Source organism: Phaethon aethereus (assembly GCF_964289735.1).
Source record: "Phaethon aethereus genome assembly, chromosome: 15".
Taxonomy (NCBI): domain Eukaryota; kingdom Metazoa; phylum Chordata; class Aves; order Phaethontiformes; family Phaethontidae; genus Phaethon; species Phaethon aethereus.
In genome coordinates this window covers 12,391,620-12,419,413 of record NC_138591.1, presented here as the reverse complement: position 1 = coordinate 12,419,413, position 27,794 = coordinate 12,391,620, and the positions used below count along the sequence as shown (strand labels likewise).

The 27,794-nt window shown below is 36.3% G+C and overlaps 1 protein-coding gene across 1 annotated transcript in view; it reads left to right on the top strand.

Moving 5' to 3' along the window:
* Positions 1-27,129, top strand: part of CLEC16A (C-type lectin domain containing 16A) — a gene marked incomplete at both ends in the record, with an annotated part of 81,025 nt that extends 53,896 nt beyond the window's left edge. Inside the window, 6 exons of the mRNA XM_082006537.1 lie at positions 3,134-3,285; positions 4,014-4,218; positions 5,576-5,746; positions 16,146-16,292; positions 22,189-22,308; positions 26,789-27,129. Of these exons, the coding sequence (XP_081862663.1) occupies positions 3,134-3,285; positions 4,014-4,218; positions 5,576-5,746; positions 16,146-16,292; positions 22,189-22,308; positions 26,789-27,129 (1,136 nt within the window). The remainder of the gene's footprint in view (positions 1-3,133; positions 3,286-4,013; positions 4,219-5,575; positions 5,747-16,145; positions 16,293-22,188; positions 22,309-26,788) is intronic.
* Positions 27,130-27,794: the final 665 nt, after the last annotated feature.

Genomic DNA, 27,794 nt, shown 5'->3' with positions numbered 1-27,794 from the left:
TAATATACCAGTTACCCCACTGTGGACATTCAGAGATCATGTCTGCCGTTTTATTGTAGAAATACATTCACTTTGTTCACAACTAATTCTAAGTCTCTTTCAGAGAAGTTAAATCCTGGCTACAATCCTTCCTACTAGAAGACTTCTATTTTTTCATTCCCTGACATATATAATATTACACATTTCAAAACAATCAAGTATGTTTGGGTCTTTTATGCCTAAATTCACAGGCAGTTCAGAATAAAGGACACTTAGATTATTCTTGTTTTCCCATGACTTAAACATTGATAATAACTTCAAGCTTTCCAGTTATAAACAAAAAGGTGGAATAACTTGGGTATTAGAAAGTAATTTCTGGAGGGGTGTATTAGACCTATACTTCTGTTACCACTTCTAGATGTGTATGTGTAAACTATATACGAATACAGATATACTTTTGGATCAAAAATCTAGATAGAGCTTTTGATGGATTTAACATATATTGTTATCTTTTATTGTTCACATTATTAGAATGACATTGGTACAATAATATTGGAGTAGGATTGTTGGCTAAACGTAGCCTACACTGACATTTTAGATCTATGATTTTCTGCCTAGAGTCTCAGCTTTTTCTCTAAAAAGAAATAAATCTCCCATAGGCTCCTATAGTAATATTTGCCAATCCTATATGGATTTCTGGAGCCTTCTAGGGCATGTGAGAAGGTAATAGCAATCTATCCTCATGTAACTGAATCATGTCTTATATGTACTGCAGAAAAGTAGCAGTGTTGTATTTATTGATTAAACTTGTTTTCTCAGATTTCAAAAGCTCACACGAAATTCACACTAGATTAGCATTATCCTCTCTAATTGTATTAGGGTTCCCTGTTTGCTCCCTTTCTCTCCTACCACCCAAACAATTCTGAATGGATCGTGCTGCTGAAGGATAATTGGTAGAATCAGAGAGGTGTTCGTTGGAAGGGACCTCTTGGTTGTGGTGTGTGGGTTTTTGGGGGGGAAGAGGAGGGTGATTTTGGGAGGAGTGCTTGTTTTTATTTTTTTGAAACTTGAAAACTTTTGGTGATAGAAATTCCACAACCATTCTGGGTAACCTGCTGTGCTGTATTATGCATAAAAGAATTTCTTCCACCTCCCAAACTGTACTTCATGACTGTTGTCCCTAGTTGTATGACCTGCCACTGCGAAGAGCTGTATGCTTCCACTTGTAGCTTATATTTATCCCACAGATGTTTCTAGTATGAAATATGGTCTTAACTACTTGTTAAAATATTGAGGTAAGTAAATGTAAGTTTTACTGTTTTGTATAACCTACAGCCTCATTCTTATCCATTTAGCTAATTCTACTTTTATTGTTAGGGGTTGTTTTTTTCATGAGAAACTAAAGAGGAGAAAAACAGTAGTCAGAATTTTTTTCCATTGTTTTAATTCAGATACTGAACGTAGACTTGAACTTTAGCAGGATTATTTTTAATGCATTGTGTAAATTACGTGAAAAATGCTACAGCTGGGTTTCAGTTGCAAGAGCACCTAACATCAGTGTTGAGTATGGAGATACGGCTGTAAATATTCTATATACATTGAATTCTGTGTGTCAGAATAGCTCCCTTCAGATAGGTATAAAAAAAAGGACTTAGAAGGCAGTCTTTTTGACAGGTACTTACCTTACTGTAAATGATACCATTTATCAAACTGATTTCAGTATATAGACACATGTCTAAAAATAGAGCATCCTTAAAAACAGTATGTTTTTATGTGGAATAGGAGGGGAAAAAAGCCTCGTACATCTTAACATCAATTGATGTCTATAGCGTTGAACCTTTGTTTTAGGAGCGGCTATGTGAATGAATAACTCCAAACTGCTGAGTCTATCAATGCCTCAGCAATTCTAAGGAATGAGAGTGCTAAGGAGAATGAGTGTATTGAAAAACTATGGCTGAGGTAGAAGCACAATATAGAACTTACTGCTTTCAAGTTGGATGGTTTCTATCCAGTCCTTAAAAAAAACAAAAAAACCTAAGAAAACCCCCACCAAACTCCAAACAAGATTATTGCAGGAAATAGTTAAAATGCTGCAACTTAGCTGGCTAAATCCATCAAATCATGTGGAGTACTACCTAGAGCTGCAAAGATGATCAACTCAGTAGGACAATGTGTGTGGTCATAGATTCTTTTACTTGCTATAAATTACATTGGATGAGAGGAAAAAGACCTTCATGTATTAAGTATGTGAGTGAAAGTATCAATCTGAAGCAAAGAAAAAAGCAACTCTAGTAAGATTAGCAAAGGTTTGCTAGGAGGTGCAGTGCCAGTTTATGGGGTGCTCAGTAGCCTTCAGCTGGTGTAAAGAAGGTGATTTAGTCACTTTTCCAGAATGATGGGTTTGAACTTGAACAGTGCAACGAGGAGATGCAGGAGGATCGGGGAATGGTGCATTTACTTCTTGAGATCTATATTTTGGGGCTTGTTTGACAGGTCCTAGAGTAATGGTTAAAAGAGGATATGTTTATTCAATATAAATGAATAAAATGGGTGGGTAAAGGAAAAAATGTCACCTCATTTAACAAATATTGGCAAAAAACTGTTACAATTAGCCTGGAGAGTCCATATAGCCTTGAAATTTAAAGGCTTCCAACAGTCAGAATTATCAGGTTTCAGACCTGTAGAAATGTAAGTTGTGTGAGAATGGAGCCTAAGTTTATAACGAGGTGGATATAATTGCCTGCAGTGGTGTAGATTGTATGTGTGGTCTTTCGACAAGACTCTTTAAGACTTCCACTTAGTGAGAGAAAACAACACTGTTGCAATTTCACCCCTGAAATGAAATGACCTTTTATATTAAAAGGTAGTGACGGTGGTAAGAGAAAGCAAGGTGCATATAATATGCATCTGATATGTAACTTGTAGGATATCTGAAACACTGTTGTTAAAATATATCCTGCCCTTTCTGTGTAACTATGTGACAGGGAAATGCGAAATGTATATTAAAAAAACCAAAACACTTGAATAACTTTAAACATGTGTTGTAAAGATGATTACATTTTTATATGTTAACATTTTACATTATATAAAACAACCAAAACCCAGAATCCTTAACTTCAGTAGGTATGTAATTTTTTTCCTTCCTTTTCTTCAGATAACAGTGATCTAATTGCTTGTACAGTCATAACAAAGGATGGGGGTCAAGTTCAAAGATTCCTGGCTGTGGATATTTACCAGATGAGTTTGGTTGAGCCAGATGTTGCCAGACTTGGATGGGGGGTAGTTAAGTTTGCAGGCCTTTTGCAGGTAAGAGAAGTTTTAATCTGGGTGGTTACTCTTTTCTCAGCTGAAAATCTACATTTATGTTGGATAAATAGTAATACCAATATTAGCTTATATATTTAAGCTCTGTGCCATGCTTACTTGTTTCTTTTGTTACTGGTTGCTTTTCTAGTTCTTTCCTTCTAAACTATTTCTAGTGTTCTGAAGAAGTTTACATAGCTAACTAGAGGCACGCTTGAAAATGAGGTAACTTCCCCAATATATATTGGGCTGTGTTCATTTGAACACTGAAATCATACACAATTATGATTGAGTCCCAAGCAGTTTCCTTAAGTGGCGCAGCAATGAACTCTCCCAGAGTTCTAATCTTGCTGCACAGGTAGGGAAGGTGACTGTAACTTCAAAATGATCTGCACTTATCTAATTGATTTCAAAAGCTTTAAGAACTCTCTCTTTTATGTCTGTCTTGCATTAGCCAACACTTATTTCCTGAAAATTCAGCATGCTCAAGTAACTTAATTGAATTTTGAACTGACTTAGTCTCTACAAGTACCAATTTCTGAAGAACTAAGTCCAAGGTTGTACAACTTGCATAGTCCTCTCTTTTTTTTTGTTTTTTTAACATGAAAACTGTAGGGTTTTTAGGAGCTTTGGTGGAGCATTCATAAGGTTTTCTTTTAATGTTGATATTTAATCTATAGTTCAAAAATGCTAACTTTTTCACTAGCAACTTGCCTTCTGTTTCTTTTTAGGATATGCAGGTGACGGGAGTAGAGGATGACAGTAGAGCTCTGAACATAATAATTCATAAGCCTGCCTCAAGTCCTCATTCTAAGCCCTTCCCTATCCTTCAAGCTACATTTATTTTTTCTGATCACATTCGCTGCATTATTGCAAAACAACGTCTTGCAAAAGGCCGTATCCAAGCTCGGCGTATGAAAATGCAGAGAATAGCAGGTGAATTGATTCTGAGAAACAAGAGTTGTATGGCAAGTCACTCTAACTTAAAGATGTATTAGAAAAATCTAAGTGGTGTGCTGCAGAGAATTGTAAACCAGTGTCTAGTTTCCAAGCAATAGGTTTTATTGGAGTAAAATATGTTTTCATATTTAATGATAAACAATCAAAGAAAGGGTGAAAAAGAAGGAATCCTGTCTTGTTACCCCTAGCTGCCATTACTTCACAAAATTCAGCATTTATCTTTAAATGTGATTCAGTGATTCAAAATTCAAATGCCCTACTTAGAAAGCAGATGTTCTACTGCCTTAGGACTAAATTGGAGCTCAGCTTGTTTGACTCCTGAGTTGGATGGTGTCAATGATAATGCTTAATGCTTGGATGTGGTGCTGATGAACCATCCAAAACGTTAAGTGGAGTATCAGCAGCTAGATTTCTGTATTTGGAGGAAATGCATGCGAAGACATGAAGGAAAATGTTAATTTGAGTAAATAGCGAAGCATGATTTCAAGTATTACCTGAATATTGAGAGTGAAGAATAAATGCAAGCTTACCGGTAAACTGGATGAATTAGTGAGTATAGAAAAGGAAACTCTGAAATGCAGGAAGGAAAATAGCTGGTGTCCTTTTTCATTTGCCCTCTTATCTCGGGTACTTGGATTGTCCAAGAGCAACAATGAACTAATCAGAGTTGTGAAAAACAAAGTCATAACTGGTATTAAAATTACTGAGTTGGCCAGAGAATTATTCTGATTGTAGATGGTTTAAGATTATTTTAGTGTCATTTGGGTAGGAAGCGAACTAAAAAGAGGTTTATGCTTTGAGTTTACAAAGTAGATATGTCATACGTTTATGGCTTGCTTCATGTTAAAAAATTTAAAGCAAGTTTGAGATTAATACAGATCTATTTTAATATTAAAATTTTAGGTTGAATTGTAATGCAAAGGCTTTTTTTTTTTTCCAGTTTAAAGCAGATTGTCTCTTTAAATGGCTTTCTGCGGTATTTAGTTGTAGCTAATTAATTACTTTATTTGTACAGGGAAAACCAGATTTTTTTAATAACTCCTATGGCTTGTTTAATGCAAGGAACTTACTGTAATCCTTTTTTTTTCTCCTCCACTATATTCTGAGCCTTCCTTAGTGTGAATGTGATGTGGACTGCAATGGTAGAAAAGATTGCCAGAAATGTTGTGTCTCTTTTTTTCCAATGCAATTGTAACCATAATTAAGAGGTAAATGCAGGCAAGTTATGTTAAACAATCTGGTTTAGTCTTAAGATCCTGAGCAAACTATCAGTTCTATTTTTCCTTTTATGTATTTTTGAGTAACGAAAATTATCAATTGTGATTAAACATAGCTCTCCTGGATCTTCCTGTTCAGCCTTCAACTGAAGTTGTTATGGGTTTTGGACACAGCTCTGCAGCTACAGCCCAACACCTTCCGTTTAGATTTTATGATCAGTCACGACGTGGTAGCAGTGATCCTACAGTGCAACGCTCTGTTTTTGCATCTGTTGACAAAGTTCCAGGTAAGATTAGCATTCAATATCAAGCAATTTTTGCTTTGTGATTTGCAGCTGCAAAAGCTGAACTGTAACTTGTACAAGTAATGAAAAGCTTACTGTGATACATTTCTGAACACACAACTCCAGGATGAGGCTTATGGAAAAATTTACTCCTAGAGAAACAAGTAATACCTGGGTGTGTATTCCAGGTATGTTGGGAGCAATACATCCATGGCAGTTCCTCCAAATACACTGGAAGTGTAATACTTTGCCTGCCTTTACAAATTGAGTTAGTTTAAATCATGTTTCACATACTCAGTATTTACGCAACACATCTGTCAGTTGTGCATAGTTCTTCCTTTGATTATGATCATTTTCTTGCCAGTTTGTAAAAGTAGCTAAAAAAAAGTAGCTAAAAAAAAAACCCCGTGCACTGCTTTGTCTGCCTTGGAGCTAGTAAGTCAGAAAAGTACCACAGCTACTCCTAAAACATTAGCTTGGAATTGGGATTAAAGGAATTATTCTAAATCAATGAAATTTTTCTTTGCTCTTTTGTCTCCTTATTGTCTGTTTCACAAATTTACCTGCAGAGTTTTTCTTTTCCAGATGGTGAACATTTCTCCTTTTGGATTGAGTCATTTTAAAGTTGAATCTCATACTGCTTGAAAGTACTTAATTTTGCTGTATTATACAAAAAGATGCAATCTTGTTACCCTTTTCTGCCAATCATTTCACAATACTCAACATTTCTCTTTAAATGTGATTCAGTGATTCACAATTCAAATGCCCTACTTAGGCAGTAAAACATCTGGTTTCTTAGGACTAAATTGGAGTTCGGCTTCCCTGAGTTGGGGGAACAGAAATCTTAAAAGCATTTATGCTGCCATCCAGCTTTTTCAAAAGACAAGGGTCTGTTGTAGGATTGGAATGTATTTCCGTATTTGACATGACTTCCATGGAAAAGGTGTGGTTGAAAAGATGCCAATGTTACTGTTTCAGAATCAACCTTCTGTAAGAGTGAGCTTGCGTTCCTAATAAGTGTCTTCATGTACTAATTTTTTGGAGGGAGGAGGGGTGGTATTGGAGGTGGTGCAACATGGTAGTTTGTTCAACCAACTACATTGAATTCCAGGAAATGGAGACTTCCACTGTATGCACATGCAAATCCAGAGGAAAAAGTATTTTGAAGCTTTTATTTTATACCAAGTATGAGAAACTAGGCACAGAACGTGAAGTATTTCAAATGCTGTGGTTTTGAAATGCATTTTATGATAGCCAGTAATATAATAGAAATGGATTATTATATTGCTTTATATCTGATTACAAAATAAATATCAAATGCCTCTTCCTTCTCCTCTTACCTTCAGTAATGTATGAATGAAGTTTCCTAGTTCTGAGTGATTTTCATAGGAATCTGTGTTTATCCCTTAATCAGTCTTGGAATGATTTTTACTTTAAGAGGAAGATTTTGTGCCTTTAAAAAAAAAAAAAAAATTGAATGAGTTGCAGTTAAATTACCAGCTTCATGTATTCATTTCTTAAACACCACTTAAAGTTGTAGCATTAAGAGTTCTGCAAAGCTCATATAGTCTACTAATTTTTGATTGTACATGTAAGAAACAAGCTACGCTTTCCCTTGGTGATGGCGTTTTTTGTAGATTTAAAGGAGAGATATATTTTTAGCAATATTTTTAGAAGAGTAATCACTTTTTTTAGTAGGACCATGTAGCTGTCAGTGCTGTACATTCAGTGCGGTTTTTAAGAAATTGACAATGATCAAAACGTTTTCAGTCCTCCTGCAAATTTAAGTCTGGAGAATTTTAGTACAACTATTGAATCAGTTCCCTAATCCCTCTTGTCCTGGTTTCAGCCAGGATAGAGCTGGTTTTCTTCACAGAAGCTAGCATGAGACTCTGTTTTGGATTTGGGATGAGAAACTGTTGATAATGTGCTGATGTTTTGAGTTGCTGCTAAGCAGTCAAGGACAGTCCAGCTTCTCGTGCTGGCCTGCTGGCAAGAAGGATGGGTGTGCATGAGAAGCTGGGAGGGGACACAGCCAGGACAGCTGACCCAGACTGGCCAAAGAGATATTCCCTACCATACCATTCATGCCCAGTACATAAACTGGAGTTGGCTGGGGGGCGAAAATCGCTGCTCGGGGACAGGCTATCGATCGCCAGGTGCTGAGCAATCGCTGTATTGGGCATCACCTGTTCTTGTACATTCCTTTGTTGGTATTATCATTGTTGTTTCCTTCTCTCTTTCTGTCCTATTAAACTGTGTTTATCTCAACCCACGAGGTTTTTTTTCCTAATTCTCTCCCCCGTCCCACTGCGGGAGGGGGAGTGAGTGAGCGGCTGCGTGGTGCTTAGTTGCTGGCTGGGGCTAAACCACAACACATCTTCTCAATGAATTTATAAGTCTAAAGAACATTTATTTCAGTCTGGTCTTGTTCATTTTCTGTTGTAGTGCATATATAAAGCTCTGCGTATTTCACTAGAGAGCATACAGTTACCTTACTGTAGTCAACCTGTGCTTCACTTTATTGTTTCATGGTCCAAAGTTAAAGTCTGTTTTGAAAGCGATATATATTTCAATTTGAAAGTGAAAATACCAGCTTCTTGGTATCTGTGGGGAAGAGGGTGAGAGTTATTATAGCTTAAAACCAGATTTTGTGCAAGATGGGCGAAAGGTGACAAATATAACATATCATGCTTCAGAACATCCCTGTTAATACTCTTTATAAAAAAAGTACAGGTTATGCAAATGGAGTAATGATGTAATCATCCCAGGTGACTGGCCTGATAAACTGGGCAATTCTTATCAGAGAAGAACAGGAGCAAAATCCTTCACTTGATCAATTTTATCATGAAGTCATGACCATGAATATACTTCAGGGTCTATTTTAGGTAAATGGCCTTTGCCAGAATGTTAGAGCATTTTAGGGGTAGTTTAGTTGGCTGGACTGTTCATCATCTTATGTATTAGCTGTGTATTCATATGATGCTTTTGAAGCACTCTTTATGTACATAATTACATTGTTTTTAAAGAAACAATCAGATTTCATAAGTGTCCTGTGAACATAGGTCTTCTACTGAAAGTAAATAATCACTTCCTCTCCAAGCAAATGCAAATATTAGTTTCAAATACCAGCTGTATACTGAGATTTATATGCTGAGTGTGTCTTAAGGGAAATATTAACAATTTCCTGCAAAACCTACATCTCAAGTATTTTTAAAAGTGTGCTCACTTTCCTACTGAGGAATTTTATTTTGGAAAGCAAAATGAATCAATAGATCACTCTTACTATTTTCTCCATTGTTAATACCTTAGTATATGATGATGATGATAGGATTTGGGGGGGAAATTTGGGAAAAAACTTCTTGTTACTATTAGCCATTGCAAGCAAAGTATATTTTAAAATTTGGAGGAAGAAAATGGTCCTTTATAGTTTTGTAACGCTTCAAATGAAAAAGAAAATGTAGCTGAGAAGTCTATATAAAGTTTGCATTACTTCTTGGGAATAAGAAAACTTTAAACAAAGCCCGAGAAATGTTTAAGCAGTGTTTTGAGATTGTTCAGATTTATGTGAATAAAAATTATTTTAGTTTTGTCAATATTATTCACTCTAAAAGGATATTATACACTGTAAAAAATGATATGTCCTTCTTTAGCCGGTCACCACAGGTGTGTATAAAATGATAGATTTTTTTTTTAAAGAATAATACTAATGCCTTCTTGAAATGTGTATAACTTCTTGTAATTTAAGTGCCTTCAGATCCTTTTGATCAAAGTACTGAGGGGCTTGACATTCACAGCTGATGATCATTTGCACTTGTTACTAATTTTATGAGGTTAGATTGCTCAGCACATTTGAATGTTCTATGCAAGTTATTTTAGAACTGTATTGTGAGACTCTGATCAACTCTTTCATGTTCATCATCAACCACAGCTACTGTAGGAACATCAGATTGGGATAGTTTAGTACTATGTTACTTCCAGTGTCAGGTGGTTGAAGTGTCCCGCGCTCCATGATTCTAGGATACAGTTGCTTTTATAGCGCATAAGTATATTTAAAGTATTTTTTAATTCCTTTGCTCTATCCAAGAATAATGGAGGAGAACTGCTAACTCAGTTTATCACCTCAGTTTGTTTATTCTTAATATTCTTTCAACCATTCAAAGTTTGATATTTAGTTATGGCTGCTGCTTTTAAAGACCCAGCTCTGCTGCCTTTTTAATACTATTTATATTGCCTGGTCATCAGAATTGTGGGGTATGAACTAGATACTAATCTTGTGTCATGAGAATGAGGTAGAACTAAATCATTTCTGTGCAGAAGTATTCAAGCAGAAGTGCCTAATTAAGGTAGTTTGACAGCACTAAGATTACACAAGATACAACTACCTTGATTTATGTAATGTGAATTACTGCTTGTGAGCAAGAAATGAAAGGTAGCGTTGAAACAGAGTTAAATATGCAGGACTGCTAGTTAGATTTATTTTTTAAGAAGAAACAGGTTTGAAACCAATATTTGGTTATTACCATTTGGGGAGTTTACTATTCTCAAGGATTATTTTCAGCAAAAAAAACAGCGCTTCAAAATAGCACATTCTGAGACTGAGAATTATCAAGTCTTATGGTTTAGTGCTGACAAGCTTTAGCTCTCTCCATGCCAGTTGAACTACAGTAACTATTCTAATTTCTTTCAACTGGTAGAAAGGACTTCTGGTTGATGGAAGAAATTGTGGCATGCTTTAATATTAGAGTTCCTTTGTGTATTAAAGGACAGTCAAAATGAATGCTGTCTCAACAAAGTATCACTCATAATGAGGATGTGCTGGCAAGGCATAAGCAGTGTCAGCCATAGCAAAGAATTAAGTCCCCTGATCACTGGACTTGAAACTAGTCTGTTAAGTATACTACATTGAGAAGAACTGTGAATAAAGCTACAGTCACCATATATTGGCATTGCATGGCAAATGGGGAGGCTAAAAATGTCAGTTAATCCATTTTTTAATGCTGGTTGGAAGTTGCAGCAGCTACTGGCAGCAGAGAGCTTCAAGTGATCAATTTGTTTTGTACATGTTTTTTCTTGGCAGCAAAAACATTTTTTGCATTAAAACAGTTACTCTTTCTATTCTAAAACAGTTTTATGAGGTTGTAACAGTTTCTTAAATGTAAACAATCTCTACAAGTTGAACTTTTTAAAAAGTGCATCAAGTTCTCTGAGGCAGAATAGGACTTTGCAAAAATGCAAAATAACTAGTGAAAGAAATAGTTTTCAGGCATGTGAGGGTGTTTTTTTTCATTCATACTTGCAAAAAAAGCTCAAGTTCATCATTGCTTTGATTTGACTAGGGATCAAAACATGGAGAGACATGAGAATTTTTTGAGACAACTATACTTAGAAGAATAAAAAAGAAAAAATCTGAATACAGAAAAAAAGACACTGGGATAATGAAGATATTGTTTACAATGAGAAAACAGTTTCTGTTTCTTGGCCAAGGTTTTCTTTCTGTATCTCAGGCTTTTTTTTTTTTCTTGCTTGTTCTGTTCTCTGCCACCACCACCCTCTCCCCTTCCCCTTGCCTTCAAATTTTATTCTTAGGAAATCTTATAGTTCAGGCCATCTTTCACATTAAATAATTTATAAGACAGTAGGAAGGTTTTCTTCAATTTAGCAGAAGGATTTGCATTAATTACTTAAGAAAAAGTTCCTTTAAAGGAAAGCTAAGAACCTATTTCAGGTTTTGGCATGAAATTTTGCTTCTGTTATGTAAAACATGCAAAAGGATAACTGTTGATACATATTTTATGAAAGAAACACAGCCTTATGAAACATTGTGATTATGGAAATAAGATCATCTCCAAGGAACTGGGAAGGTACTTCTTTACGGTAATACCTTGCTGAGTCTTAAATAGATTTAAGTTATGTTGAAGCAGAATCATGACTAGTGAAATGAAATATTTGTGTTTGTAACTAGCCTCTATCACAACTTGAGAGTCATAAAGCAGTAACAAAGGCACCTCTAGAACCTTTTGAGTGTTACTTTACTTCCCATAGTCATGATTAATTCTGCTCACCTTTTCTTTGCAGTTATTTCTTGAAGGAGTTTCCTGGTTAGAGTATTTGTTCTTGGTCATTAGTTTCCCAGTTACAGTATTTTGAATTATTTAGAGATTATTATTATAAGAATTATTTACCTTCCCCTATTATCTAAATTACCTTCCTGTAACACACTTAAAATCCTTCCTCTGGAGCTGTATTGGGAGAGAAGGTATGTTAAGATCATTTGCAAGCAAATGCTTCAGCGTAAGGACATGAAGCCATGAGCACCGTTCTGCAGAACCTTTAGGCAGGCAATCTTGCTGAAGCAGGCCAGCTTTTCCTGTGATAGTCACAGTAGACCTTGTTTACTTTTTCTACTATTTCTACCATTTTGGTGGGGATGGAAGATTTCTCCTCCCTTGAAGTGCAAACCTTCGGTAGATATAGAATGCCTTGGATGGGTACAACTTTTTCCAGCACTCGTAAGGGAGATGAAATATATTGATATAAGCACTTGTGTAACAGTGGCTTTTAGTAACTGTTCCAAAAACAAGTTTCATTCACTTTAACAGATGGCTTTGCCTCACTTTTGTGGTCCCAAGCCCATAGATTATTCCTTGTTTCCCATCCTAACTGGTATTTCGAAATATGAAGTATGTATGAGAAACCTAATGCACATTTGCTATATTAAAAACTATATGTATCAGTGTCCCTGAGTGCTATAAACTTTTACGTTTGAGGTAGTTTGTGGTTAACATTTTGCAGACTATCAGGCATTGCTGTGTGTAACCTCAGTTTAACTGATTTAAATGATTGTAGAAGATCAATCAGTTTGATTTCTGAAATAAAGTACATGGATTTATTTACATTTATGGAATAATTAGCTACTTACCAAGCTATTTTGGTTTTAACTAAAATAGATGTCTCCTGCTCTTGTGGTACTTAATTCTTTCAAGTGGTGTTCATCTTGGACATAATGAATTGTAACTTAAAGTAAGAGAAAAGCTTGGTGAAAGTGACATTCACCCATCTAAAACTATTATGCAAGTACTACAGCAATTCAGATAGCCTTGTGTTTCTGCAGGTGGTTTTGTGTCTAGTTCTTGAGTATAAGCATGGGATGTAGACTGTAACAGGTAGGACCACAGACTAAGTCAAATTATTAACAGGACTGATGTTTGTTAGCTTTTTTCCCCTGTGTCTTCCTCTCTTCATACGTTCTGGTTTTTTCTTCCTTGTAATGCAACTTGTCATTATATGTTTCTGCTAACAGCATTTTCCTGACTTGGTATGTCTGTGTTTTAAAGCTTTAATATGCTTCTTGTAACAAGCCCATTTGAGTCTTGACGGGCTGCCTGCTGCATGGCATCAGCAAATTCCCCACATAGGACATTCTCTATAATGAGCAAATCATCCATCCACTGCCATGGGAGGTTACCCATATAAAAGAATAAAAAATTGTGTGGTGCATTTGCTTTTTGTTGTACCTGATCGTTGGATACTTTCCTTTTCACTGTTCACTATGCAATGAAGGCAAGAAGTAGTATATTGTTAGGTGTTTCATAATGGACATCATGACTACTTTCAATAATTCAGGGGACTGCCAATAAAAAGTAAACTTTTGCATTAATACTTTCCCACGGGAGAGCAAGGAGGGCTCACTCGAGAAGGAGATAACTTACGTAAACCACCTGACATACAGCCCATATTGAAGATATTTCTTTTGCTGTAAGAAGTGCTTCAACTTCTAAAAAGCTGCTTGCTATCAAAACCTGAAGAGATGACTAAAAGCTTCCAGGTACGAGGAGGAATGTCTGCCAAAGGAAAGCCTTACGAATAAAATCGAGGAATTGCTATAGGCATGTCGTCGTGAGGAAAGTTGTCTGAGAACCACAAGAAGGATGTAATCTTCTAAAAGACGTAAGAGATCAAGGAAATACGAACCATGCAGTAGTAGTTGCCTCCACTGGACTTGTGTGGGAAGGGCAGTTCATGAACTTTTCTTTCAGAGCATGTTATAAACTCTAGCAGGTAATTCCATAGCATTTTAATGGCAGAATGCTACTATGCTGGTAGATGCTAGACCTTTAAGGTTTTGATTCCTCTGCATTTTTATAATACCAGTGTGGTTCAAGATAAATCACTGACTTCTAGAACAACAAAACTATGAAAACTATAAGTTAAAAATTCAGCTGAGAAATCAGAGCAAAGGGGGAAAAGAACTGCTGAGTGAAAGATAAAGGGCAACTTGCTGGTTTTAATCTCATGGGAGATATCCTGACTTGTTCAAACAGTCTAACCACAAGTGAGTTTGCAGGTCATCCCGAAGTGGGGGTCTTCAACATATGGGGATCAACAGAGCATGTGAAAATAATTTGTGAAGTTTTTCAGAACTGGAGTATTTTCACTGCAAGTCTTACTATTCAACACAAAAGCAAACTTGTCAAGCCTGAACCCCTTATAGTGTCACTGAACAAATTTTTTCTGATAATCTGGCAGAGGGTTGATAAAAAAGTTAACAGCTTTGACTTTTTTGATCTGAAGTCTGCTGAAAGCCAGAGCATGCTTGCTTGCTTTTGACCCAGCAATGATAAACTCATTTTGTTGTTAAATGAAAATAGAAGCTTTAAGAAAGTTTTAACAGTTGCTGGAAAACACAAGACGTTTTAAACAACAAACAATAGTGTATTTCTCAGATATAATAGAACATGGCTACTTAAGAAAAGGAAAAAAACTTTGTTAAAGTAACATGGCTCTTGAAACACTGTGGGTTTTTTTTATTTACTTCTTTTGCTCTATATTCCAGCTTCTCTTCTCAAATACAAACTACATTCTTACAAGACTGATGTTGTAAAGCGTTCTAACTCTTCCGAAGATGCTCTTGTATTATGTTTATGTTGAGGTGAAATAATGGTCAATTGTATGCCATCAGCATTTATCATCTGTACGTGTCTGAAATTTAGTGTTAAATTTAATTCAAAATTGTCACAAGTAGAGCGTGTCAACCAGACACATTGCCATAAGGCAATATAAAAAATGTTCATATATATAAGCTAGTTATGTCAGATAAGTTTTTAATGTAGTATCTGTTTTGTACAAAGTTACCATATAATCGTTCTTACCCATAAAAGAAAAATGTACTAGTTGTTCACTTCTACTACATGTTCAGCATCTGTTTACAGTGCTGCTGGACTTCCACTGGAGAAACCTTTGCAGGCACTTATTTTACTAGGATGTGACTGAACATATGGCAAACTAACACATTCGTGAGTAACCAAAAGAATAAATTTCAGTTGTCTTTTGGCTCACAAGATGCTTCGGCACAAAATATTTTGCACAACATTAAATGGAATAACTATTGTTTACTTTCTGATTCAGTGTAGTCTTATGCAGTGAATGCATGATGTAGATTCCGGGTACTGATGGCTTCTCATCTTGACTAAATCAGTGAAATTAAATACTGCAAAGTACCTCATTCTTAGGTTATTCAGTTCTGAGATGTTGGGTTTGAGAAACCAGGGATTTTAATTCCTTCCTTGGACTTCTTTCCCAAATTGCATACTTCCAATGGATTTCCCTGTGCTGCAGGTCCTCAATATTTTCTGAAATTGCATCTTGAAAGAGAAAGTGCATGAGTCATTGTATGTGAGGAGGGAAGGAACTAAAAGGAAAATTTTGTTAAGGCATGTCAAAGACTGAAGCAGAGGGTTGCAGAGGAAGGAAAAAGGAATGAATGCAAGATTATGTTAGGAAAGAAGAGGAAGCTGCAATGTAAAGCATTTAAGGAAATACTAGACTGAAAGCCAGAAGATGACTTATTTTATAAGTGCTGTCAGACATTCTATAGACCCTTCCAGTCTTCAGACTGGAAAAAGTTTGACTGGTGAGGAGGTGGATGAAATCCAATGCCAGCATTAGACTTGACTGATTAAAATTTTCTGAAGTTATCTCTGCAATAAAAAAATGTAGCCCAGGGTTCTATCCAAGAGGTTTTTTGTTCACTTTTGACTTAACCAATGTCCTTATCACATTAAGGTCTGTGACCCATGAATTTATTGAATATATTAAAAACTGAAGAATTTTGACATGTTTTGACTGTTTCTGTAAGCTGTAAGTTTTAAAATGTTTTTAATCCCTTAACATTTACTTTCTTGTTCGTTAATCAGCATTTGTATAGCATGTTTTCAGTGAGATGCATTCAGATTTTCAGGCTTGCAAGATGAAGGTGGGAGCAAGTGCATCCTCTGGGACTCTATGTGAATTAGCACTGCTTTGCTGCCATATTTGCTCTTATCCTTTCTCAATTCATTCGTGTAGGTTAACTCTGTCAAGCTAATTATTAAGTCATAAACTTTATTGTCCTGTTTTGCAGGCTTTGCTGTAGCCCAGTGTATAAATCAGCACAATCCGTCACCGGTCTCATCACCATCACCTTCCAGTGGCAGTGGGAGTACAGGGCGCTGTGATTCAGTGACTGCAAGCTCAACATCCACTCCTTCTGCTGCACAGAGCCCATCAGGTATTAAATTGCGATTTTTGGCCTAGGTGCTAAGGGATGTAGAGTAGTTTATTGTAAAATTAAGTTACTGTGTTATTGGATTAAAAACAGTAGGACTTTTTGGTTTTAGATAACTTGATCATTCAACTAAACCAGTTAAAGTAAATTGTGCTGCAACTTTTAACGATCTCTTCAGCTTTCTGGAACTCTAAAAAATACTTGGCATCTTTCAGCAGTGTTTTTAAGTACTGGTGAAATAATGTTCTGCTTATCTGACTTATCTCCTAGCACATACAATTTAAAATGTTATTGTTAGTTTTTGTTTTGTTTTTTAAACTGAAGTATTGCTTTGGTAAATTTGTAATGTAAGCTGTTAGCCTTTCACCACAGTGGATAAGTTGATCTCCACATGAAGCATCTTTTTATGAACTGGGTGACATTTGCTTTTGTATGTTTATCTGATATTCATATTAATTTGTAACAATGGGTCAAATATGAAATATTTTAAAATAGTTATTTAGGATGTTAATATTGTAAGGCTTTTGCAATAACACTCTTTTGGCTGAACACCACATTTGAGGAGGCTGTTTCATTGGTGCAGAAGAAACTGCTATATAAATAGACTGACAGTAAACTTTCATAAGTGTAGCTACCATGTATTTGTGTTGGTCAGTATATTTAGTGGGTATGTTTATACTGAGACTCCTGTTGCATTAGAACACCTTGATTCCTCCTTTTTTTTGTGTAGTATTTGTAGAGAATCTTGTAATGCTGTTTGTTCTGAGTGCAAATTATGTGTGAGGTAAAGCCTTAAGATGGAGACTAAACAAGAAGTAAATCCTGAAGGGTGCATAGTGAAATCCTTTCAGGCTAGAACTGACCTGCTCTGCCTCATTTTGATTATAAAACAATAGAGGTAACTTGATTCTCAAGAGCATTTCAAACAGCACCCTCATTTTAGCAATCACTTCCATTGTTGATCGCTCCTTGAAGTGGTTGTTCTGGTTCCCCCTTCTAAGACACAACATTTTGCCTTTATTTGGAAGCCTCGTGTAGATCTAAACTTTTTTGCAGTCCTATGGGAAATTATGTAATCTTTGTCAGGCATTTAGTGTTTTGTGGGTTTCACTGAACAGTGCCAGGAGATCAATATCCATTATATGTCCAAAGTGACTATCCCTGCAAGAAGTATTGCTGGAAAGGGTAAGCAAAGGCTGTTTATGAAACTTATGAATGATATGTAAAGCTTTCTAGCACAAAGAGTCTTGATTACTGTGAGAGACTAACATACAGTAAAATTATTCCTGCAATATGTGTAATTTCAGAATAAAATTTGGAATGTTTTTCTATATGCAGTCTAGTCAAAACTTTGGAATGACCTAATTTTATTTTCTCTCTCGGTAAGGGATTGCTGTTATCCAGTGTCTTGACAGCCTAACTAATATGTGGTGACTACCCAGAGAAGGGGTATCATTTGTCAAAAGTCTCACTATAGATTGGCACCAGAGGAAAACATTTGTTTGACTACATGTTTCTCCTTAGCAGTGTAAAAAGGCTCATCTATGGTGTCCTTTGCTGTATTTGAATCCTCTGTGGTCAGGAAGTGAAATGCAACTACAAGTTCTTGGCAACAGTGGCTAAGAGAAAACTGTGGTAAAGTAAATGAAAGCAAAAAGTCTAAATTATTTTTGTTGCTGTAAGCAACATGCTAGTTCACAGAAATATCAAGCAAGATGCAGGATTCTACTACGTTTCAAACTGAGGTCTTTGAAGTGCATATAGTCTGACTTCTATGAAAAACTGAGTAGATCCAGAGCACATAATTCCTCATCTAGCATAAAAATAGTGCCTTATTGAAGAATAATCATAGACTGTAGTTAACAAAATTAAAATCTACTTACGCAGTATGTTGGTGTTTTTATAACATAACTTTATGTTTATTTTTCCTGCAATTTTAAAAAGCCTGGTGACAGGAGGCTGCTCATTGTTTCAAAAAACAAAACAAAAATAAACAACAAACAGAAAAACCCCACAACAACAAAAAAACCAAACTTACACCCACACCCCCAAACACAAAACCAACACAAAAACCAAACCTAAACACCCCCAATAAACAGAGGAAAGGTTTTTTACAAACGCCCGGTTTCAGTCTGCACCTTACCAGTTAGGTTGCATGAACTGTCCACACTTAGTATGACCTTCATTGCTTCATTGTGGCTTAATCATAAAGTATGTTCAAAATGCCACATGTCATGCAGGAAAACAGTCTTTGGGTGGGTTTTGGTTTTTTGCACAGGATCTAGGTGCACTGATGAAGATGTTTTAGCAAATGTAGTTGTGAGGATGTAGTTCTCTGTGCCTTACCACTATGAGCATAGTAACCTTCAGCAAAGTCAGTAGAAATGAACATGAGACTCTGCATCAGCTACTCCAATCCCAAGTCAGCAGCTTCCATTAACTTGCTACAGGGATGACTTTTGAGCTCAGCTCCTGTATTTGTTTTGCTAACTCTAGTCAGACAGCAGTAACAAAGAGGAAGACAGTGGCTGTATGTGCATGAGCAGGTAATTTGGTGCAATAGGACAATGAACAGTTGGTACTGATGTGCATGCATCTATTCTGCATGTGGCTTAGGGATTTTGCTGTGGACCATATTTACTCTGACCTTTAGGACCAAGCATCCATGCCATGTATGATTGTCAGAAGGACCAATTATAAGTTCAGACGTATGTTGCTATTAATATTCGAAGCAGCGTATCTTATAGTTTGGTTTCCATGTGAAAGAATCTCATTAACGCACAGAAACTGTTCTTAAAATCAGACTAAAGCAGTAAGTCTGCATAGTTCTTCAAAGCTGCTCTATTGGTCTGAACCAAACTGCTAATGTAGTTGCAGCCAATAATGAGCAAGTAATATTTTAAATAGTTATAGCAGAGTTGCTGATGGTGTCTCAAGGTCCTTGGTATAGACCAGGGAAGATTCTGAAAGCCCTGGAGCTGGGTCTTTGGGGGTGGGGGCATGGGGAGGGTTTTCTCCAACCTAGGGAGCTGCTTTGACACTTTTTGCTAATCTTCAGTGTCAGATCGGTACTGTTGTCTATTCCTGGGAACAATGTTTCTGCATTAACTGATTTGACCAGTTTACTACAAGTTTGTAATGAATGCTCTCGCTTTTATAGTGTATATATGTAATTGTGATCTATACTGGACAATGTTGCCAGGAACATAACTGTGAAAGAAGTTATCTGTTTGGTATGTCCAGATAGCTGTTCCATAGGCTTCGGCATGAACAGAAGTAGTACACTGCTGAAATAAGTGAGAATGTCTTGACCACTGTCTGTGTTATATCAGGTCCTACAGACCACTCAGCTGAGTTAGGGAAACAATTGTTGGTATTCACCCACTTTAATGTAAAACAATGTGATTTTTCCCTTAACCTGTTGAGGACAATTGAAACTAACCTGCCTTACTCTGCTGTGAAGCAGAAGAGGAGGCTTACATGATGTGAAGTGTCTCCTTCAAGGAGGAAGTAACAAGTAGTGATGAACAACAAGCGGTTATCAAGATCTGGTTTATGCCCCAAGGTAGCACTTGAATGCTGCCACCTTTTTTCGCACTTGAATCTCCCTTCTCATTTCCCATTCCACTTTCAACACACTCAGGTGAGCACACATAAGTGCTCTCTGTCCCTCCCTCTTTCCCTGCTCCCTTGTTTGTTCTGGCAACTGTTCAGGTTGATGACCATGGGAAACATGTCAGGTTGCTCAGGAACTTCAGTCAGCAAGGCCAGACAACATAAAGGGGACATGTGTCTGTGGACTTGAAGGAAACTACCTCAACTGCCTTCCTTAAGAGCAACATCTTAAACCATGACAGCTGTTTCTACTGTAAACTTGTGATTATAGTGTCCTAAGCTACTGTCAATTGACAGACTTAAACTGTTCAGAGTTTGATATATTTGAGATGGTACCTGTAATCTTCACAGAGTTGTTTCAGGAGATCAGATTTGGAACATACACACTGACTTTTACATTAAACAGTAATAGATGAGAACAAAATAAAGACAAACTGCATAATTGTTAGTTGAGAGAAAACAAGGTTACAAGATAGAGTATATATTAATAGTTAAACAGTAAAAGATCTTTCAAAAATGTATCATAGGAAAAAATTAATTTGTTGTTTTGTAAAAATGCTTTACTTGCTATCACTCCTACTTGCATCAAACATTCACACAGTATCTTAACGTGAGGAGGGAGGTTAACTGAACTTACATGAAAGTATATGACTGCTGTGCATGTTTCAGTCATTGTAAGAGAACAATAATTGCATTTACTGCTTTGTCATGAGTAAAATAAGCTGCTTATGATTCCTGAGTTTATCAACTATCCTACCGAATAATTGTCACAGTACTTCATGGCACAGATATTTTAAAGCCTAGCAGCTCCCCCACTTGCAGTATTTGGGAATTAAGCTTAGCCCTTTACAAGATTTCTGTTCCTTAAAATTGAAAAAGCAGAAGTCATCCCTTAAAGAAAGCAGAATCCCTAGCAAGACAGAAAAAGCAGTATCAGATTCTGCATATGCTGCTGTCAGGTTGTTTTTTTCTTTGTATTTACATGATTTTTTTTTTTAATATTTCCAATTGAAGTGTTGCTATGCATAAGATAAAAATGTTCTTTTGCTGGGCAGATTTTAATCATCAAGCTTCTGACCTTAGAATACAGTCTCTTCTTGGCTACACTTGCTGGAACCATGCACTTCTTTAAAGTGCTTATTTTTATATATGCCAAGGATTAAGATAAAGAAGCTCTCTTACTGTAAGTTAGCAGTCTTCCAGAATTATGTATGTGTAATGTCCTCTGTGCTGTACTATATCACTTTTTAAGTTGTCTTAAGGTTTAAAATGCAATTGGCTTCAATACTTAAGACAATGTTTACATTGGAGTAAATGGATATTGAGGACTTCAGAAGGCATTGATCTTCTATGCCACTTATGCTGTATTTCACACTTCTGGCAGATATTGATGATAAAAGGTCTAAAATAAGTACAGATAGCTGTCCCTTGTTGCAGAGAATATATTGGATTCCAGGCTGTAAAATAAAATTCATATATTCCAAGGAGAGGATGATTAATCAAGCATGGAGAGCCTGTGAGAGCAGTGCCTGCCATCTTACTGAAACCATCCCTGTCTCTTCCCTCTATAATCAGTAGTGTAAATGTGGTTTGATCACTTCTGTTCTACGATGCTGGTAATTTTCTAACTAGGTGAGGAGTACTTTTGTTTCTAGGAAGTTTCTGTTCTAGAAACTTCCTATGCACCAAGCATCATCATCTGAACTGCTGCTATCTTTTAAAACAGTGTGTTTGGCTTTATTATAAACCAAATCTAATACTTCAGTTTCATATCATAGAATAGTAGGGCTGAATGGTCTGAAGTATTGTCATCTGCATGGTAGTGCACCTCTTATAATTTATGGACAGTGGAAATCAGAATAATTCTGTGTCACCAGAATTTGTGATAAATAGCTTCTCTCAAGATATCTAAAGCGTCTGAGTACATTGTAATGCACATAAATGCCTGCCAGCCCCTCCTCAGTTTAAGTGCTGTTGGTATTGCCACACATGGCCTGAACTGTATTATGAACATTTCCAGATAGGTAAGCAAAAAATTAAATTCCGTTACTCTCACTTATTTCTAAAGAAAGAATACTTCCAGCTTCAGAAGTACTTCCCAAACTTGTAAGACTCTTGGTGTCGTGTCAAATAGCATTCAAGATACCAGCAGTTACAGATGTGTCCTTGTCACTTACTCTTGTTGCTACTCTAACATTTATCCTTTGTCTTCATTCCAAATTCCCTTCCTTGTTTCATTGTTAAAGCCTTTGTATGATATATCGCTGTGTTTTCCTCTAGTAAGGTCTGGCAGGAAAGGACGTCGGCGGGTGTTTAGTCTGTCGGAGGCTGACAGTCACGGTGGACACTGGGTTTAGGTCTTCAAGCAGCAGCTGCAACAGAAACTCGCACAATATCAATTCAGGCAGGTTCCTCCATAAGCTTTCAAAAGCCGTAATAGTTAATAGAACATGTTTGGTTTCCATGCTGACAGCAATGACAGTGAGGTAGGAGACTGAAGAAAGCATTATAAATATTTGTCTCTACTGTTTTTGGGGGGAGAATTATGAAGCAATAATTAGCTTTTTCTGAAAGCCTTATCTGCAGTTTCTCCCATGTGTCTTGGCTCTCTTGCCCAAGAAGGAAATTCTGCTATCGAGCTTCCAGCTTCAAAGCAGCTATGTCTTCATTTGCACAGGGGCAGCCATGGCTGTAGTGGAACTTAGTAAGCACAGGCTCCTGGATGGACAGTAATGCAGATACTTGGCTAGCAGCAAGAAATCTATTTATAACTCACGTAAAATGGACAAGCCTTCAGCATAAGACTGTCCTTGGACTGTGATGGCACAAGCCTAATATTTCTATGATCATCAAACTCGGGCAGATGGCTTTATGAACTGTTTAATTGCCTGATGAGGTGAGGAGGGGAAGCAGATGCAAAAAAGATTAAAATATGCTTCAGGCTAATTTATTATTTATATAATCTATTTTAACTTGTATCTAATTAATTTCTCTTTTTTTACTCTCATGGCATGAAGACATTTTACTCTGTTTAATATTATATAAATACCGTTTTTCATGTTTATAGATTTAATTTGTATCTTTTCACTAATATCCTGTTTATATTTTTGTTATCTTTTCATGTATGTTGTTGTACAGCTTAGGACACTTCTTTGTAGATGATATTCTTTCTTTCCTTTTCCTGTTCTTTTCTATCTTCTTTCAGTAATAATCACCCTTACCTAAGTTAATGTAACAGAAGTTGAGTGATTTGATTTGGATTTTTTTGCTGTAATGATAACCTTGGTAGCATTATAGAAGCGCTGAAAAACACCTAAGGTTGCTGAAGCCACTTCAGTCAGCGAGCGCTAGTAATACCCAAAAACTTGCAAAATTACACTCTCAAGCCTTGTTTGGTAGTTAAATTTGAGGGTATGTGGGGAGTGTTTGTTAGAACTAAATGTTAACATCACAACTGTTTTAAGAAACTGACTTCACTCTCCCTGGTTTTGTTGCAGATCTGGCTTCTATTTTTTGCCGGAACACTGCTGAAATACATGGGGGTTAGGGAGAGGTAAATAGAAATGCTGTTTTCCCATATTAGATGATAATTTTTTGATACTCAAGAGTAGACCATATCTTAGTGACTGGTGATTTTATTTGGGTAAAAATTACAATTATTTTTGCTCTTTCTATCCAAAAGTCAAACTGGAATCAAGTGTTAGGAGTTTGTGTTTTTTTGAAAGCCATTTTTATAGATACATAGACAGAAGTTCCAGATAATGGGTAGAGAACTTAATCTCTAAACATACTGGGTGCCTTGAAACTCTTTTGAGTCAAGAGCTTGGTACCCATCTGGATTTTAGAGACAGGCGTTCTTGTAATAATCCCTTTGTCAGTTTTGGTGGGGTTTTTTTCAGCTAGAGTGCATCTTTTTGCCAGTTGTTTATTCCAGTTTCAGAAAGTTTAGAAATTCATATCATACATAGATATATATTTCTCTACTTGGATCCTTCTCTGAATTGAGTATGACTTCAAAAGTCTTTGAAATCTTGAGCCTCAAAGATTTTCTCATTAGTAATTATTGTCCTGAAGCCATGTATTCAATTAACTCAGAGGTGTTATATGTGAAAATATTTTACATCAAGAGGGTGATGTGATTTTTTCACTGTAATGCCTCTTATATACCAAATTTTCATTCCAAGATGCTGTATCTCTATATTCTCTTTTCTGTTTAGTTTCTTTCAACTGTAGTCTAGGATTGTTTTCTTCTGTCTTTGTATCCAAAAGGTATGGGAGATGATCATGCCTAAAACTTTACTTAGCACAAGCTTATAGCTGCAGTTTCAAGCTAAGTATACACCTCAAGTAGCCTATGGATTTGAGAGCTTGGTCACAAAGATGCTAAGTACTGCTCTCACAGCCAGTTTCTAGCTGTGACTGAGTAAGATTTTTAGTTAAGTATTAGTCCAGAAGAGATCATATATTGCAAAATAATGCTGAGAGCTATTGACCTTTTCTAGACAATGTAAAAAAGTCTTCCTCGCCTGCCCCTTTGTGTACTGGTATTTGCTTTCTGCCTCTGCAGGGACTAGTGGCAGTTGGTGAATACCTAGTCATTTTGGCTGTAATGCCATGCTAGGTTAGAGAAATCTGTCACTGCTTCCCTTAAATAGAGTAACAGAGTAACAGAAGTGAAGCTCTGACAGTGACTAATGAAATATTGAAAGTAGAGGAGAGAGACTTACTTCTATCAATAGTAAATAAAAGCAGGAGGGAAACACAGAATAGCTCAATTTTGTATTTTCTAGAAATACTGTAGCTCGAATACCAAACAGAGTATTGTTCTGCTTACATTTTTTGATAACTTTTTTCTGAATGTTTTTTCAGACTTTTGGATAGGAAATTTGGGCTTGTTGACTCCAGATTTTTTTTAAGGAGCCTTTTTTCAAATACTTGTGGCATTAAGAAGGAAGTCACTTCAGCATTAGTTTAGATCCTACGTGGAAGGATTTGGGGACAATACAGCATAATAAAAAAAAAAATGTATGTCATGATTTCAGTAAATGAAAATATTGAGAAAATATATTATTATTTTGTTGGTAGAGGGAGGAATGGTTTAAGAAATGAACTGCAGAATCAGAAGTGAAATAGCAGAACTGCAGTAGAAATGTGATGTATGTAACATTCCTGAGCAGAATGCTGTTGATTGATAATACTTTATTTACCAGAATCTTAGGTTTCTGAACCTTGAGTTTTGGTGAATATTCATACTAAAATTAAGATAAAAAATAATCTTGGTAAAGAAGTTTGATATTCTTTTAAGTTTTTATAAAACTTATAGAAACTTTTTATAAAACTTCCGGAGAAACGAGACTTCATTTCAGTGTTTTTAGCAGTTCATTTTCCATGCAAGTCTTGCATCATTTCCTCTGTTATCAATCGCTACATTCTCACTGAAGCTTCTTGACAGCTAAAAAGAAGAATCTGCAGAGTTACTTTGAATCTGTCCTTATTTTTCAAGAATAACCAGTGATGTCCCTTTTATTTGAAAGGAGACTTTTTTACAATCTATAATTTTTTTTTTTTTAATTGAAGTGAGAAAGTTTAGCCATCGATTCAGCAAAAAGTAAAATTGAGTGGTTTTACGAAATGAGAGTACACCATTGATTTGGGTTATCTTAGCAGAAAGGTAAAAAAAATTATAATCTTACTGTTATCCCACTGATACCTTACTGATATCCATTCCATTCTCAGCTTTGTTTTTCTTTTTTTGCCTTTTGTTCATGCTTTCTGTTCTTTTACAGGTTTAATTGGAATCATATTGAAACTGAAATATTTTTAAGGTTACTGTGTATTAAAAACAGAACCTAATTCTTGGCTTCTGTATTCACTACATTGCCTTGTAGACTTTACGGCAGATGCCTGTACACTTGAACACATGCTGTTTCTTACAAGAGCTCTAAAAATGGTCTGTCTTGAAGCTGGATACCTGTTACTTTAATGACATTTATTGCTCTAGTCTAAAAAGTAAAAAACTCTGATTTTTCTGGTGTATACTTGCTCATATAAGGCTGTGTTGCCTCATCCCTTTCATTCACTATCCATCTGAGCCAAATGAGCAGTTTACTTGATGGTTAGCTAGGGTTTTCAGGGGGAAAAGGACAGTACGAATAGCTGTTAATGTGTTGGGTTTTTTCATTGCGTGGGAAGGTGTAGTAGCAATCAGTTCTCTGTGGTATGTAATGCTTATTCCCAATTTTATCTGTGTTGTATGCTCCATGCTTAGGAGCACAAAAAAATCATACAACACAAGCCTGTATAAAACCAGAATTATTTTGCAGTACCTTTCAGTTACAGCAAGCACATTATTCTCCTTCCTGTTCTTCCATAGTTCTGCTTTCTGTGTTTGAGGTGTCACTTAAATGTGAATCTGGAGAATGATATGAGAGAATGATTTCCAAATTTTTGTAAGAAACAAGCCACCTCTTGTGAAAACCAGTTATATAGGGGTTCTTTTTTTTCTTTTAATTATTTTTCAAAAGAGCTTCCTGGTGTGGGGTAGCTGTTCCTTTTAGTCTATACTAAATACTGGAGGGGTTTTCTTATTCTTTCCCTCAATTTCCTCTCTCTAGGAAGATTTCTGATATTGCTGTGTAGTCTAATACTAAATATGTAAAATTTTCTGGTTCCTAATTTGAACAGGTTCCTGCTGGCATTTTATATTATGCCATCATAATTGTTTTATTTCTAATTACTAGAAAGTGAATATATAAGCATAGTGCTTCACAGAACTGCATTTTCCACACAATTATTCTTAAATATTCATAAATGACAGTATACTGTTAGGCTTAATGTACATACTAAGTTGAACATTGATTGTTTCTTGGTGTTTCTTTTATTAGATGATGCTTCAGCTCCAGAGCAGCCTCAGATGACCATTTCTGGTCAGATGATGTTGACTGATGAAACTCTTTCAGCCGTCTCAAGGCCTAGCAAGAATGCTATAAAAAACAGTGACATAGAAACAGCAAACCTGTCTCCTAGCCTGATTCCTGCACAGCAGCCCACAATATCATTAATAACAGATGACAATACAGATGCACTAAGTGTAGAGTCGCTTACACTGGTGCCACCAGTTGATCCACACAGCATTCGGACATTCAGCTGCATTCCTCAGTCCTCTTTGCAATCTGAAGTTGAAGTCTGCAAGGTAAAAGAGGTAGAGGAAGAATGTTCTGACTAAAGCCAACCTGCAGACTGTGCTAAACAGTGAAGCAAATGCAACCAAATTCTTCGTTGTTTTTACTTGGGGAGTGCAGATACTTCCTGGAGCCTGCGAGGCCATCTGGTCGCAAGAAAGGGCCCACGGATGAAAGAGAATGTGGGCAGCTTTTAGAGTAAACATCAGATGCTCAGCATATTTAAACTGGAGAAGAAAAACACAACTTTTGAATCTGGACTGGTGGTTTCCTACCAATTTGTATTATACATGAGCATGGAAGTATTTCAGAGCACCTCCTTTCTTTCTATTACAGAGTTCCAGCTGCAGGAACTAAGTTCATTGTAAAAGGTCTACAGTATTATGGCAAAGTGAAGAAACTTTTGGATACCTGACTTCAGAATACTGTATCATTACTTCTCTGAAACTGGAGACATACCATTGACCTGAAAAAATTATATATCGTAGTACAGAGATAACATTTCCGTTTGAGACATGGTGTGTTTTTCAGGTTGGTTGGTTTGTTTGTTTGTTTTGTTTTGTTTTTAAATCCTGATCTCATCCATCTTTTGGAGGTCTGCATGATACCAGCAGGCTTGGCCACTTTCAGTGTTGTCTTTGTAAGATTCCAGACATCAATATTGTGTTTTCCATGTGTAATACTTATTTCAAAGTTTCATTCAAAGCAA